Source organism: Cantharellus anzutake, assembly GCF_015039405.1.
Source record: "Cantharellus anzutake strain C23 chromosome Unknown EI90scaffold_2, whole genome shotgun sequence".
NCBI classification, from domain to species: domain Eukaryota; kingdom Fungi; phylum Basidiomycota; class Agaricomycetes; order Cantharellales; family Hydnaceae; genus Cantharellus; species Cantharellus anzutake.
In genome coordinates, this window is record NW_024066952.1 from 1,566,733 (window position 1) to 1,582,242 (window position 15,510).

Consider the following 15,510-nt stretch of genomic DNA (forward strand, 5'->3'; position numbering starts at 1 on the left):
GGCGGGCCATGTAAAATTTACAGGTGTCGTCTACTTGTCCCCCTTTGGTTCTTAGTTGCCAACGAAGCTAAGCGCGCGCGCGATTGCATTGCTGCGCTTATCCAGTGCCCATTCCGTGGTCTGCAGTCTGGGTCTTTGTTTTAAACCACGCCTGAGCCCCACTTCCGCCACCGTTCCTCGTTTCCGAATCCGCCCCCTTTTCCATTTCCACCGGAATTCACAGCACATATAAGCACATCTCGCCACAATGTGGTCGGGAAGATTCGTTCGCTCATGTCTTCGCTGGTAACTGCTTCTCGATCTCGCGGTTCCTATCAACGAGATGTATGCACGGCGTGCAGAAGAGGGTTAGCGAACACCTCACCCATTAGTTACCGATGCTGATGTTGTGATCCAGGAAGACTAAATGCTCTCCCCGCGATCCACGCACTGGCAAATGCGATAATTGTGCTCGTCTGGAGAAAAAGGTTCAAGTCCTCATACGTTTAATGGCAGAAGACTCTAATGTGCTGCTAATACAGTGTGTAACTGAGGCCGGAGGCCAAACCAAAACCTCCAAAACTGGCAACGCGCTTACCAGTGAAGCAGCATCTTCAGCACATGCACCCAAACAACGTGTAACGTCCTATTCCGTGCCGAAGATAGCTGTAACAGGTCTTGCACCAAATCATGGCCAGAGCGCGAGTTTCCACCCAACTGCTCTTTCCTTGGTCCCAGTTCTTCGAGAGTTCGTCAAGGATGCGCTGCACGACTCGGAGCTCGAGAAGAGCATTGAATGGGCAGGCGAATTTTTCGACGGAGCATTTGATGTGAAAGCATTCCGGGATCATTTGAATGAGGCTGCACAATTGGGACCCTCCCATCCGTACCTCGTCCAATTGTGTCATTGGGCCCTCATTTTACGGCGACCCCGCATCAATGTGATACTAGAGGGAGAGGATGCTGACGAGCTTGTGTCGACTACATTTGGAATATTGTTTACGGAGTTCAAGGAGCCAACCCTATGGACCCTCAAAGCGACCATCATTCTTTTGGATCATTTTAGAAAGACGGAGGACGCTAGATGTATGCATTCATTTCCTCTTTCGCGCTTGTTCATCATTTTCATGACGCCCTCCAGGCAAATATTTGAGAGGTGCGTCATAACTGCCCGCACGCTGATTGCCTGCCTAACATTCGGCTTCCGCTTTGCCTAGTGTTGGCGCATAAAAGTGAGTCGAACTCTTCAAGTTTTAGTGCGTTCACTTAAACACCTCTCAGTGGTGGACAACCCGTCTTATTTTAATTTGTCCGATGGCCAAGGTGACACGATCGAAAAACTTTCCTTAATCCTTCATTTGCGGGTACGTCGCTGGTTGTGGTTCACTTTGATACCTTTGATTTACCTGATCCTCTCGTGAATAGTTCCCGAGAGGCAGTTCTCACTTGAATTTCGCGGCAACCCATGAAACACAGGAATCAATAGTGGCCGAGCAGAGCGACGAAGAACGCAACCTCGTACTGCGCCACCCCATCGATGTTTTTCAGAACGCCCAACAGTGCGTGATGGCTCACTCTATCACCTTGAGGTGCTAATATCCTGGCTCAGAGCGTTCCGGGGAAATGACCACGATACCCCACAGGCTGAACGTCCCGATGAACTCCTAGACTCGATCTTGGGCATGCCACTTTCCGAACCATCAAACTATCTCATGCCACCATTAAACACTCCCTTCCTCTCTCTGGATGATGACATTGCGGACATATTAAGGGTCAAGATAGTACCTTGAACAGAGACGGCGTCGCTCAGGGACAAGCATCCAGGATCCTCCCAGTGTGGAATCAGCAGTTGTGATGTACGAACATCCCAATCCGTATAGAGCGTCCGGCTACATTATAGCGGTTTGGAGCGAGCATGCCCCGTGTGTCTTATTGGTCGACAGGTTCGATCTGACTGGTCGAGACACACCAGACATAGAAGCGACATGATTTGTGTCCCTCTAATTATTTGCATGTTAGTTACACAATTATCGGTGATACGTTTTTGGCCCCCCAGTAACTTGGATTCCGGTTCCCTTCGTTGTATTTGTTACTTGCTATTTTTTTTTCCATTTCCAAAGTACTCAAGCAACGTGCGAACTTAGGAAACGAAAGGGAAACTTTTTCGTGGTTCCGTCCATTCCGCGCAGAGTTATGTCAAAACAGTATTCCACCGTCGGTTGCGGCTACATCGGCGTGCTGAGAATGGCGCTGTGGGCCATGAAGGAGCGCCTTGCGTCAAATATATGCATAGTCAACGGCTCAGATGATCGATGAAATGAATCTTGAAAGCCCAAGGCTTATGGCTGTTGCTATATATAAATCTCGGAGAAAACATTGTGTGTGAATTGAGAATCAGAGGCTATTCGAACGAAACGATTTGAAGAATCTTACTTGTCGAACCCCAACAATTCTCATATATATGGACGTTTTCAAGATGGGGCTGCCATGGCTCCAGCTCAAAAATGAGAAAATCGGCGGTGAACTTAAGGAGCCAATGATATCGTACAATTAATGCATTCTCCAGTACATTACACAGGCAGAAGCGTCCAATAACGAAGGAGAGAGGCTGACTTTCTATTCATTTGTTGGGGCAACAAGGATTGCTAGCATGAAGTTCCTGCACTCTCCCACGTTTGGGGCAAGAAGAAAGGCGATGGTCCATCGAGCGTTATCTATTATCGCGAGACAATTAATAAGTCCATCCCGGGGACAAGAAATCTGGCAAAGCTATAGGTACGAACACAGTAAGCGAGGATACGAACATGATGAGAAAAAACACACCTATGAGGGTGCAGTGTAAGGAGGGGGAGGCGGGAGCACGCTAACATGTTCCGAGCCAGGCTCTTGGCGCTCACACACGGGCCGCCACAATTCTTCGAGTCTATTGGCAGAAGCCAGGCCTGATGGCCATGTTCCTCCTATTTTTCGTAAAATTCCTATGCACCTAGTGACGCCTTGACCAGGACCCTCCGTCTCATAACGGTAATTGGGATTCTGTGTTGCACTCAGCAAGTGCATCTTTCCGGCAGCATAGGCAATTTGCACGGCTGTGTTGTCCACCATGTTGAGACCATAACAGTAGTCGAATGTCTCAAGTAGGGATGTAATCTTGAACGCTGCTGGAGGGGCGGACAGCTTTGCCTTGTTGCACAACCTCGATATTCTGTTATAGGTGTCCCCGCTTATTCCGAGCCGAGTCAAACATGAGGAAGTGAATGTAATCGTTTTACTGTCCTGAAAGAACGGTTGATAGAGCAGGATGTTCATCCACTCGAAGATCGCGTTGATCATAATCACGTCGGTGGTTGGTTGAGTTTCTTCATCAATGCGGAGGCTTCGTGGGAGATGCTTGTTCCACGTATCAATCACAATACTAATAATGACTCAAGGTGAGATGACTTATGCATTGTAAAATAGGAAACAAACCTCATTTGCTCCACACGAGCGACGTCAATGTTAGTCCTGCAGAGCCCGTCATGACGGTAAAGGACATCCATGATTGAGGAAGCAATTTGCATAAGGCCGACGTGCGCCGCAAATGCTTCGTCTTCAGGAAAGACCGAGCTAGAGAGGCTGAAAAGATGACGAGCTGGTCCCACCTCCGGGAAAGAACCAACTTTCCAATGAGTTGTCTCGTGTTTGAGACTTTGAGGGCGACCGACATAGAGACTGCATGCTTTGTCCTGCATCTCAGATGAAAAATCGGAAAGGCATCACGTCGTTGAAAACACGCACCAAACAGTACAGATTCCAGAAGGCAAATGAAGAGCGAATTTCCTCACGATTAGTTAATTTTTGACCAGAATTTCTTCCATCCAGGCAAACTGTGAAATGAAATTAGGCTTGGTTTTGGCCAAATGAGGAGAAAACCCACGAGTTTGCGATACACGGATAGCCGTTCCTAATCAAATTTAAACACGCCAATACAAGGGGCTGCGGGGCACAGACGAACCGAGATACGTGAAGCTCAGCCCTTCAAAAATAAACATTAGCCCGCGCCAGGGAATACCTAAATCTTTGCTCACCTTGGTCGGCCACTCCGTTATGAAATGAAGATAAAATCGCCAGTGCCTGTACTGTTGCGAGCGTGGGAGCGTTGCACTCCGCATCAAAATGCTTCTTCGCTTCCAAAGCAAATTGGTTTCTGTATTCCGGTGAACGATGATCCTCCACTCGGGAATATCCTAGCGAGTAGGCAATAACGGCATTATACAACATCGCAGAAGCGTAATCCTTCTGAGGCAGAGTGCCACTGGATTCTGTAGCGTTCAAGGCAATCTGCAGGTCCCGAATAAACAAATCTGGATAGACAGCCTTGTGCCAGCCACATTTTGCCCGGAAGAACGCGGACAGGATATCCGCTAATTCTTCAAGGGTGAGACCGGAGCCTTGAAGAAGACCAGTGTCCCAATTGGAAGGAAGCTGAAGGACGTCATCGTAGAGAATAGTTGGCATATCCTAATGAAAGCATCCCCCAAATTAGAAATGCACGACAACTGTGTGAGAGAAGGCCTACCCTTGGCATACTGGTTGCTGTGATGGCCGATTCGGTGGGGATATGCGCTCCTTCCTTCTCTGTATCTAAACAAGGCTATGAGTATTTCTCCAGAGAAGCCCAAGGGGCAATCTACCTCTGAGAATACAGCACAAACTCTTGGCGAGAGTGCGAACTGTTAGACGTGACAAGCGGACTAGTCTCTTGATATGGGAAACCAGCTATAGCGTCAGACTGTCTACAACAGACCAGTTTAAGAGTTCGCAATGACAGTCCTAGGTGTTCGAGATTCGAATTCCTGATCCCGACCCTCCTTCAACGCCCTAGATATAAGCACTGTGTTTGGGACGGAGATTGTGACGGCAACATTGCGGAAACGGTGCTCAATGATTAGGGGACGGACGCGCAGACATGCCAAATCCGACTCGAAGATTAACTGAGCAACCAAGAACAATTGGCCAAGCAGTACATTTGAATTGCGCGCTGACAGTGCTGTACCATTCCGCTTCCGTTTCAGCCGGAGCGTGACTCGGTGAAGCCCCCTTTGCCAATAAACGACATGCGGAGTTGCGGAAACTGCAACCGGTGCAGCAAGACTAATCATGACACATTCCGTCAGACGCTGAAGCAAACCTTGGTCTGGACTGGCTAGGGGCCGTTTGTGTTAGGAGTCTTAGGACTCGCGCAATACAGTACTGGATTTTGCAAATTTTCTGAGTTCGCAGAGTGGCTCGTTTTTGCTACCCGCTGTGGAGCAGCGCAAAGATGGTGCCGATTAGAAGTCTCAAATGTTTTCCACGCCGCTGGAAGAGTCTGTGCTGGTGACAGCGCCGCTGGGCAGATGTTATCCCGAAGTTTCGCCCACTATTTCCCCACCCCTCTGATTCAGCAGGCGGGCTTCATCACGGACACGCATATTGCGATGGAGGTTGAGTGGATGCGGAGATATTTGAATTTTCGCCATCACGGTACCAACGGTCTTCGGCATCATGTCTTCCTTAAGAGATACCCACGGCCATTGCACCTGTAGGTGTAATTAAAATGAAGAGATGGGCGGGAGACTCATATTTGGTTTATGGACAGCCTGGGTGCTGGGGAGGATCCGTATTTTCTAGGGATGCAATTCTGGGTACCAGCGCATCTCAGGTCGAATACTGTACTATAACGACCATAAGTTCGTCGCATTACCTTGCTTGCAAGGTCACTTCCAAACCCACAATTGCGTGGGAAAAATGTGTTTATATTAGTTTTACTTCTCATGTGATTCCCAATAGCATGTGACCATTCAACGAATTGTATTATGTATCATTGTGTGATGGTCATCCCCTTGCCATCATCGTACCTGAAGTTCTCTGGTGTTTAGTGCATCCCTGGTATAACTCAGTCAAGTAATAACCGGCACCCGATGCCCTCACTGCTTCCCAAGTAGTATTTGCCGGCATATTCAACTTTTCGAAGCATATGTGCTGGAGTCCGCCCGCTTCAAGGCTTCGTGCACAGGTCATGTACCAGCCATGGGCTGGCGACAACCCCGGTACCACTCACAAATGGCAACATCGAACCTCACTTTACAAATGAGAACTTCGTGACTGCAAGTTCTCCAGCTTTGTTGGGTGCCATAGAGCACTTGAGCGACATCCAACCTGATAAGAGGGCGGTAATGAAGCGAAACTCTCGGCCCCCACCGCTTCCCCACGAGTTCCATTTGCGATGTTCAGATTGGTGTTTAGGTTTGATGTCACCAGCATGTCACTTGATAGGCACTGAGAAGAGGACAACATACTCCGCACGGTGGAGATCATAGTGTTTAGAGACTCAGCTCCCCTTCTTAGTAACCGTGTAGAAGGTGGCTCGCCTTCCAAACGACACTTCTCTGGACCACTTTCTCTCTGGTTAAGTGCCAAAGGCAGGAGTAAGAGACGGTGCCAACCCTTTATACTTTTTATCGTTTCAGACCATCCTCGATTCAACTCATAGTGCTCATTATGTCCGTTAACTACAAAGAAAATGTCAACTGAGTGGGTGCTTGATGGATGGAGTGTCAAGGAATTAAATGACTAAAGCCAACTCCAATAACTGGCCTTGTGGTCAGCAATTAATGATGTGCAAGCAAGGTCATGGTTGCTTCGCAACCTTTCTAGTGAAGATTTTGGATTGAATTGATTTGGTGCCTCCGGCAATTCCCGGAGGCCGTGGGAATGAACTAACCGTCGTTATACTACAGTATTCAGGCCGAGAGGAATGTCTTCCTCGCCGCAGAAAATCATTTAGTCACTCCAACGAAATCATGTGCTCATCTACTTATGTAGTACTGGCTAAACATCTCTGTTAAGCTTCATCTTCACTGTACGAGAAACGCTCATGCCCTTTCTGGCGCTCCATGTGTGGAACTGTGCTCCCAAGGCGCTCCCGGGCGATCAGCGTGATTCAGCGCCATCACTCTGGAACATCTTCCTTTTCTCGCCTCGGTTTGATAGGCGCGTCACTTAGTTCTTAGATCACGAAGACTAGACCCAGTACCCCGCCGCTACAGCCCACAGCACTCGGGTGCCTGGACTCGATCCTGCTTGCAAACGTGAATACTTGTTTCCGTCGGCAATACGCCGGCATGATTAAATGGATTATTTGTAATCAATACATTGCCGCCGGGTCGACAATAATGGTGGCGATGGTGGCGACGCCCACATGACATACTTGACGTTACAGCCTGGGGCCACCTCACGCTTCATGTAAATTGGTTGCACCTGCACGCCCAAGCTTCATCAAAACTAATGCGCTCCTCGTTTTGGTTCATGTACTATCTTGGCTAGGCAGGTGACCAGCCTCTACTTATTGGAATAGATATCTCGGCGCCATTGGATGTGGATCCGCGCGGCATGAGAAGCCATCCCCATCTCTGGAAATGGAAATTGCTATTCCTTTCGCTTACTTCGTGCAGGTGGTGGGAACTACGTGGCTTAACTTACGCACACAGACTTCCGTTACCGCTCTCCGATCCCGATTCCGATTCCGATTCCGATTCCGACTCCGTTCACTCTTCCATTCTCACCGAATCCCCGAGGCTATATATCAAGGTCAGTTGGGTCATAAATAATACCGTCGTCATGTCTTCTGCATCTCAACCTCGTGGTCAAACGGCTTGCGAAACATGCAGAAAAATGTCAGAAAATATTTCATCAGTTTCTCGTCGGCACTAAATCCTGAGTACAGGAAGACCCGATGTTCATTGCTCTATCGAACCACAGAAAAGTGCGAAAGGTGTCAGCGTCTGAGGCGAGAGGTTCGGATCTCGATGCATGCCCCGGTGAAAGGCTCTAACATATTACCATCCACAGTGTGTGGCTAAGGCAACGGGCCAATCCAAAAGTCCAAAAAGCGGGAGGGTCTCATCTCCAGCACCTGCGCACGAGCCTCCTGCGACGTCGTCCAGTGCCTCGGAGATTGCCTCAGAGCAAGGTAAGATCCCCACCTTCGTCTGTCACAACCGTCTTCATATCGTGTACATGATGCAACAGATGATGCATTACATCGTTGCCAGAGCCCAAATCTCCATCCGAGTGCTCTTTGTCTGGTCCCGATCCTTCCGGACATCGTAGCAGTCGGGCTTCACGACCTCGAACTCGACAAAGGTATTGAATGGGCGAACCATTTTTTCCAAGGAGTGTTTGATGTAGAGGCTTTCCGGACTCATTTGAATGAGGCCGCACAGGGATTGGGAACTTCTCATCCCTGCCTCGTCCGATTGTGCCATTGGGCTCTGGTTTTACGACAGCCTTGTGTTCGTCGCATCCTAGAGGTGACGAGCATTGCTGAGGAATTTATGTCGAAAATCTTCGGGGCATGGTTTGATGAGGTCAAGAAGCCAACCTTGTGGACTCTCATGGCGACGATTATCCTCTTGGATGGGTTTCGAACGATGGGGGACATTAGATGTATGTTTTTTTCTCAGTACTGTTTGTCCATTTTTTCAATGCCATCCTAATCCCCTAGACAATATTTTGGAAGGTGCGTTCTAAGTTCGCACGCTATTGTATCGTCTTATATTCATCCATCACTTCGCCTAGTGTTGGCACACGAAAGTGAGCCTGAGTTTTTGAGTTTTATTCGTTCACTTATGCAAATCTCAGTGGTAGACGATCCATCTCGTTTTGAATCATCGGAGAGCCAGGGTCACCGGATCGAAGAGCTTTCTTCTATCCTTCGCTCGCAGGTATGACACTCATAATCTCAATGCGATCGCCCAGCGTTCCAGCCTGATCTTCTCCCGTAAATAGTTCCCAAGGGCCAATTCGACACAGGGATTATCAGTCACCAAGCAGGGAAATAGTGAAGATCGTGGTCCCATGCTGCGCCACCCTACGGATGTTTTCCGACCGTGAGTGATGGTCCCCTCTATCGCCCTGTGCTAAAGTCTTGCTTAGGCCGATGCAGCGTGATGACTCCGATACCACATCACCCGTGCGTCCTAACAGGCTCCGGGACCCCACCTCGGACGCGCCGGGTCCGGATTCATCGAACTATTTCCCGCCACCATCGAACCTCTCGTTCTCTTTTGGCGGTGACGTCGCAAACATTTTTCGATGCATTCCTTCCATGAATCAAGACAGCGCCCTAAACAACGGTAGCATCGTTCAGGGACAGGCAGCCTCCCAGTGTGTAATCGGCAGCACTAATTTGAGGTATGGATATGGTAACAGTACCGAGCGTCGTGCTACATTGTAGTTGTTAGCAAACGTGCCTTGGGCTATGGGTTCGATCTGACTCGTCTCTAAGACGCTCTACCCACTCTCCAGATATAGAAGTGATACGATCTGTACTCATATACAAGGCAATCTACGCCGGCGCATTAGCCGTATGGTGACACGATCTTGACGTCGCCCTTTGTGACATCACTTTCTATTTCTAAGGCACTCGATTGACATACGGACTAAGGAAACAAAACAGAGCAACAGCCACCAACCCCGGTGGGACATGAGCCTACTAAAAACGGGTCTGTAGGCCCACCATGTATCCCGTGAACGAGCAACTTTGCGCCAAGTGAGTGGTAAGTAGCCCAGATGAAAATCTACGACTTTCCGACAAAAAGCGGAAATTTCCTCCAGAAATTAGGCAAGAATGTCATGAATACTGGTGTTATTGGAAGGTCAGGGCCCGTAATCGATGTCATGCTGTGTACGCAAGGTTTATTATTTTCTTCGGAGACAACAGTTCTATCTGAACTATTGACGAAGATTGGCGCAGGCTATTCGAACAACGGTAAGTACGTCACACTTGTCGACCCCACAATTTCTCACATGTATGGCTGCACGCTCGGATGAATCTTCTTCGGTGTTCCAGGACGATGAACAATGGAGCCGGATCACCATTGCAAGGTGGGGCGCCCGTTCTGGTTGCCTCCCGTCAAAGAGAGGCTGGTCACCTGCCCATCTAGTTGCTGTTGACCGTCCAATACATGAGAGTCACTCTTGCCAAGGTAAGTCAGAAATACACACTTAAAGTATCCAAATCACGCTACAATGCAGCTCAGTATCGATGCTTTCGGGTGGTCGGTTATGTGGCGTCGGGTTGTTTGTATTTGAATTATGAACTAGTCGCGTATAAGCGCTCAGTTCCAAGTACGTGAACTCATAAGATTGATAATCACCTAGTCGCGTATAAGCGCTAGGGTAGTATGTACAATCATCAGAAAGACATACAGGGCACAAAGAGATAGATATCTCACCTCAGTTCCAAGTACGTGAACTGAGGAGAGAAGAGGGAAAAATTGCGCGAGGCGGCTTTTAAGCCATCCTCGACTGCGTCCATCAACATGGTCGCCATAAACGGTAGCATCGGGCAATCCTACAAGGAAATGTCCGTGCGCAAGAAATATAGTCCGTTGTATTCAATGGTCGGTCCAAGAAACAAGAATTTCAACAGTTTGTGGCAACACGGCTTTGTTGCGTGATATACCAGAGACTCATATCGCAGAAGTTAGTTTGGCGAATGGGTATTGGCAGTAACTTCGGCCAGCCAGATAAACGCAACATACTATATATGGGACAGACCACAGGGTTAACTCACGCGGTGGCGATGCACCGATGAAAAAAGAACCCCATTCATGTAATGATGATCAGTGCTTGCTCGGTCGTCTTAAGGAGTCAGTTGTGAATCATATACTGCCCCGACTCACAGGAGGAGCGCGAACCCAACCTGGCGAATACCGAGCCAGTTCTGAAACCCCAACGACCCTATGGCGCGCCTGCACAGTACACTTGGGTGCTTCGGATCACTTTACGGGTAAATGAATGGCCTTTGCGCGCTTGTACATTATCAAACCTGCTCGTTTCGGTCGCGTAGAATCATCTGATCTGGTCCGCTTGTAAGCGTCGCTATCTTTGTACCGCTAAATGGGTATGTTGCGTGAACAACCAGCTTCTGTTGCTATAGATCAGACTGTCAAGCCACGCAAACTGCTGGCCCTTTCACCTGCCTTGGATGGGCCTGCAATGCACCTGCGCTGCACCTGCGCGCGTGGTTTAACCTGTATATGGTAAAACGAAATGCACTGACATTGCGATGATCCACTTCTGGTTCAAATAACAGCAAAACTAGGCCTGGGTTACATTGTTCCTGTGCTCTTCGTGCCGCACGACCGGGATCGTTCTCAAGTCTCTTATCTCTGAATTACTGCTAACCCTCCCGCTTCCGTTACCGCATTCCGTTCCCGACTCCGTTTCCTCTTCCTTTTCCACAGTCTTACATAAACCAGTTGCATCGTAGTGCGGTCGAATGGAATCTCGTCATGTCCCCGTATCAACCTCGCGATGCGTATGCCCGTCAAGCATGCAAAGTATGCCGAAAAGCGTCAGCAGAACCCATCATTCATTATTCATCAACCCTGACTTCTTGGTCCAGGAGGACAAGATGCTTACCGTCCCCCGGAACCACCGGCTGCAAGAGATGTGGGCGCCTGGGCAAAGAGGTATGAGTCTTTATCCGTGCTGAGGCGGAGACTCTAACATGCTACTATTGATAGTGCGTCTTTGACCAAGTCAGAAAGCCAAAAAGGAGCAACGCCCCAACTGAGGACACCATACAAATACCCCAGTCTCTTGAAACTAACCATGGTAAGATCTACTAGCTTTGCGCCTGTCAGAGTCCTTTTCGTGAGCTGCGCGCGATGCAACAGCAACGGATTCTGTGCCCAATCCTTCTCAGAGCACGAGCTACCACCCAAGTGCACTTCGACTGGTCCCGGTACTTTCAGACGTCGTAGCAACATCGTTCCACGACGTCGAGCTTGACGAGGGTATTCACAGGGCGAGAATTTTTTTCCAAGGAGAGTTTGATTCGGAGGTATTCTGGACTGATTTGAATGAGGCCGCACGGCAATTGGATCCCTCCCATCCTTACATCGTCCGATCGTGCCATTGGGCTATAATTCTACGCCAGCCTCGTATTCATAATATGCTCAAGGGGGCGAACGTTGCTGAGGAATTCACGTTAGAAATCGTTGCAGCACTGTTCAGCGAGGTCAGGAAGCCAACCATGTGGACTCTCAAGGCCACTATGATTCTCTTAGATCATTTCCGAACAGTGGAGGACGTGAGATGTATGTTTCGTTCAGTCCTGTCTATCCATTCTTCTGATGTCACTTTCTAGACAATTACGTGAAGGGTGTGTTTCAAGTCATTCACAGCTGATCCCCCGTCTCATATTCGTTTGCCACTTCGCCTAGCGATCGCGCACGAAAGTGAGCCGGAGTCGTTCCTTGTGTGTGTCTACTTACACAATTTCAGTGGTAGATAATTCATCTTGTTACGGCTCATTGGGTGGCGAGGGTCGGAGGGTTGCAAGACTTTCCTCCGTCTTGCGCGTGCAAGTGCGTCACTGGCACATTTCATCTCGATGTAATTGTCCACAATCCGCCCTCATTTTTTTTTACCGTGGGTAGTTCCCAAGCAATCCAATGACAAGCCAGGAAACACGGGGAGTATCTGTGACCGGGCAGAACGCCGACACAGCACGCAGTTCCTCATTCCCGTCCCGCCCTATCGATGGTCGTCAAAACATCCAACTGTGAGATAGTTCACTTGATCGCTTCTGGTGCTGACCGTCTAGCTTAGGGAGGTCCAGGGAGATGACCGCAATAGCCCGCTAGCTGCATGCTCCGATAAAGCACAAGACCTAACCTCGGGCCAAAGAAATATCGATCAAGTGCTGTTGTTATCGGACTACTTGCTCTCTTCCTTTGAATACGCTACCACCGATCTCGATACATTATTTTTCGACAATACCGTAAACGGGGACGGCATCGTTGAATGACAAACGAGGCTCATCCAAGGATGGAATCAGAAGCTATTGCTTGATGCATGAGTGTATGTACATGCCAAACTGATCCATACTTCGCACTGCGCTGTGCGATGTTGGTTGATTATGGGGAAATGCGTCTTGTGTGTTTTATTGGTCTCGCTCTGACGCTGGGTAGAGGCCTCTCTTTAATCCGCCACGAGCTCAGCTGCTCGGTGGTTGGGCGGATACCAGTGGCACAGCTAGCCAAAGCTGTTGCCCGCAATGACTTATGTCTTTTATTTCTGTTGTGGTGTTTGCATTCCCTCCCTGTACAGTAGTCAAGGATCTGACTCAACCCACACTGCATGACAACCAAGATTTCATGAAGCACAAAACGCATTAAATATGCGGATCTCAGTCGGTCGGCTTTTTGATTTCGATAAACAACATTTCAAATGCACTCGACATGAGCTCCTCTGCATCCTCCCCCAATAGCTGGTGAACACGAGGCCGTCGTAAAATGAGAAACCAATGGAACAACCGGATGAAGTATGGATGGGAGGGTCCCAACTGTGCAGACTGAAGTAGGCGCTTAGAATTCAAATGCGTGTCGGGTCCAAACTTCGTCCTTCCCTACGTTGCTCACGCTGCCAACCCTTTCAACAACACGTTTAGTACTCTTCTCTTGCTTCCCTGATTCCCAGAAACACCGTAATCCCTTATCAATCCCAGTCATTGGTGGATCATCCGTCCATGTTGGACACCTATCGATCTTGACATCCACACCCCCGATGACATATATTTCACTCGTAATCCAGTCCCAAAGGATATGTTATCAGTACCCTTTCCCACTGTCTGGATCGTATCTACGGATCCCAAGTGCCGATGCAAGTTTCCGGCAGGAGGGTGGAACGCTAGACAGTATGGAAAAGGTACCCAAAGCATTGAATTCTGGCCTGCCAGTGAACCTCGGTATTGCATATGACTGAGACCAGCCCCGAGTGTCAGCGGACGAGGAAATTATTCTATCAGTCTGTTCATGTGTCAACTTACAAACGTATGGCAACGACGAAGCCAGGGGCCACCGAATGGGCCTTGCATTCTTGGACTTTTACTAGGGAGGTCCCCAATTTCAGCAACAGCCGGCTTGCTCCACTAAAGCAATTCGGGCCATGGTGTCCTGGGGTGCTTAGTCTGAGAGGGGAGCGCTATCAAGGGGAAAACCTGTTGAAACCCGATTAAAGAACGGATCGTTCAGAAGGGTGTTATGAAACCACGATCTGGAGGATTGCCATCGGCGGTTGAACTGTGAATAGGCACCCCGATGGCACCCTCAAGACCTGTGACACAGCCATTCTATTTGAGGCGGTCATCCTATATAAGCACATAGTAGGTGGCATTCAGAGTTGATTTCGGAACGTCCCCCATCATCAAGACACGATTTCTCCCCTCGGAAAGCATGCTCAATGTTAGGGGCCGTGTCTATCGACATAAGCATCGGCACCATCTCCTGGATGGGAAGGGGGATGGTACTACGCACACATCACGACTATTATTGAAGGGAACAGTGGGGACACTGAGCTCAAGACACGTGTGAGGAAGCGCCATTCGGTCGGAGTACTTGGGGCTAAAACGGGAAAGCATCGCGAATCCAAGGTGTAGGGAAGCTAGCAAGCGGTAGCTATGATACAAGAATTCTTTGTAACTGGGTGCACAACGAGGCTGAGCGATAACACTACAAACACTGCTAGGTGATGGACGGTCCCACGCCTTAATACCAATAGGTTCGTGACAGTCTGACCAGCTCAGGAAGGGCTCCAGCTGAAGAGGTTCCCGAAAGTGGGTCAAGTGAGGTAATAGACGACGGGAGAAGGGAGAGGACAGTTGAGGTTTCCATGGGGCAGTGAACGAAGGACATACTGAGAGATCAGATGCGGGCCAATTGAGCCCACGCAGGAAATGTTCGCATGAGAAAGACAGACACCGAACAGGCCGAGACACTTCTGGCTGAGGTTCATCCCGCTTGTGTTGTTAGGAATAGTCTGAAGGGCTTGGCGAGAGGGAACCAGCCCCAGGTGAGCTGCGTGTACGGCTCGGCCACCACTGCCAGGCCTAGGATGACGCCTTGGCCTCAGCGCCAAACGCCGAAATGTTCCAGTTGAACAATTCAATCGAATTAGCTTCCTCATTCTTGACGCTGAAATGCACCGTTCGCGTGTTTCGAATTTGGTAGCTGCACTGTCGTAGCACCGTGGGCAGTAGATCGAGGTGACAATTTTCTGAGGCCTCTACGGTCTCCCCGCGCATGGATGACTAATCTTAAGCCTGGACGGACCCTGAAAAGCTGGGCTCAGAACGGTCCTTTCGCTTTATTTGCGCTTTATATTTACTTGGTCGGCTCATGTAACAATATGACCAAGTTCAACGTGGGCTTTTATACTTGGTGAGGCGGATCACTGGTGCGCCAGCCCAAACAGGAGCGTTGGGCCAGTTCAATTTTGCCCTGGCACCCGCGCGCACGACAGGGTGTTAATGGCCCCGGGATACTCCGTGGACCCTCTATGTACATAGTATGATCCTGTAACGTCCGGAATCGGACTTCCGATCCGTCATCCGCGCTTTTGTGGCAAGTTGCAACATACACCCTCATCCTCTCGCTTTGAACATCCTAGGATCCACTATGACATATGCAGTCAGCTCAGTTCAGTAGTACGTGAACT

At 49.3% G+C, this 15,510-nt stretch overlaps 4 protein-coding genes across 4 annotated transcripts; 3 read left to right on the forward strand and 1 right to left on the reverse strand.

The window, feature by feature from the left end:
* Positions 1–962, forward strand: EI90DRAFT_825459 (uncharacterized protein). Its single transcript, XM_039068105.1, has 4 exons — positions 1–23; positions 106–347; positions 398–520; positions 589–962. The coding sequence occupies exons 2-4, from the start codon at positions 274–276 to the stop codon at positions 773–775; spliced, it is 384 nt and encodes a 127-aa protein (XP_038923511.1). The 5' UTR covers positions 1–23; positions 106–273; the 3' UTR covers positions 776–962.
* Positions 963–2,493: 1,531 nt separating this feature from the next.
* EI90DRAFT_3150059 (fungal-specific transcription factor domain-containing protein) lies at positions 2,494–5,120 on the reverse strand (the record flags this gene model as incomplete). The annotated part of the gene is made up of 10 exons (XM_039065629.1): positions 2,494–2,748; positions 2,803–3,394; positions 3,448–3,704; positions 3,757–3,845; positions 3,896–3,922; positions 3,974–3,994; positions 4,047–4,479; positions 4,538–4,602; positions 4,653–4,737; positions 4,788–5,120. The coding sequence occupies 9 exons, from the start codon at positions 5,118–5,120 to the stop codon at positions 2,803–2,805; spliced, it is 1,902 nt and encodes a 633-aa protein (XP_038923512.1). The 3' UTR covers positions 2,494–2,748.
* A 2,409-nt stretch (positions 5,121–7,529) lies between these two features.
* EI90DRAFT_3031269 (uncharacterized protein) lies at positions 7,530–9,378 on the forward strand. Its single transcript, XM_039058301.1, has 9 exons — positions 7,530–7,676; positions 7,727–7,796; positions 7,852–7,972; positions 8,032–8,448; positions 8,507–8,521; positions 8,581–8,595; positions 8,644–8,726; positions 8,791–8,891; positions 8,938–9,378. The coding sequence occupies exons 1-9, from the start codon at positions 7,621–7,623 to the stop codon at positions 9,236–9,238; spliced, it is 1,179 nt and encodes a 392-aa protein (XP_038923513.1). The 5' UTR covers positions 7,530–7,620; the 3' UTR covers positions 9,239–9,378.
* Positions 9,379–11,125: 1,747 nt separating this feature from the next.
* Positions 11,126–12,306, forward strand: EI90DRAFT_825546 (uncharacterized protein). The gene is made up of 6 exons (XM_039068106.1): positions 11,126–11,348; positions 11,414–11,480; positions 11,535–11,625; positions 12,006–12,110; positions 12,161–12,251; positions 12,298–12,306. Exons 1-5 carry the CDS (start codon positions 11,323–11,325, stop codon positions 12,199–12,201), a joined length of 330 nt encoding a protein of 109 aa, XP_038923514.1. The 5' UTR covers positions 11,126–11,322; the 3' UTR covers positions 12,202–12,251; positions 12,298–12,306.
* Positions 12,307–15,510: the final 3,204 nt, after the last annotated feature.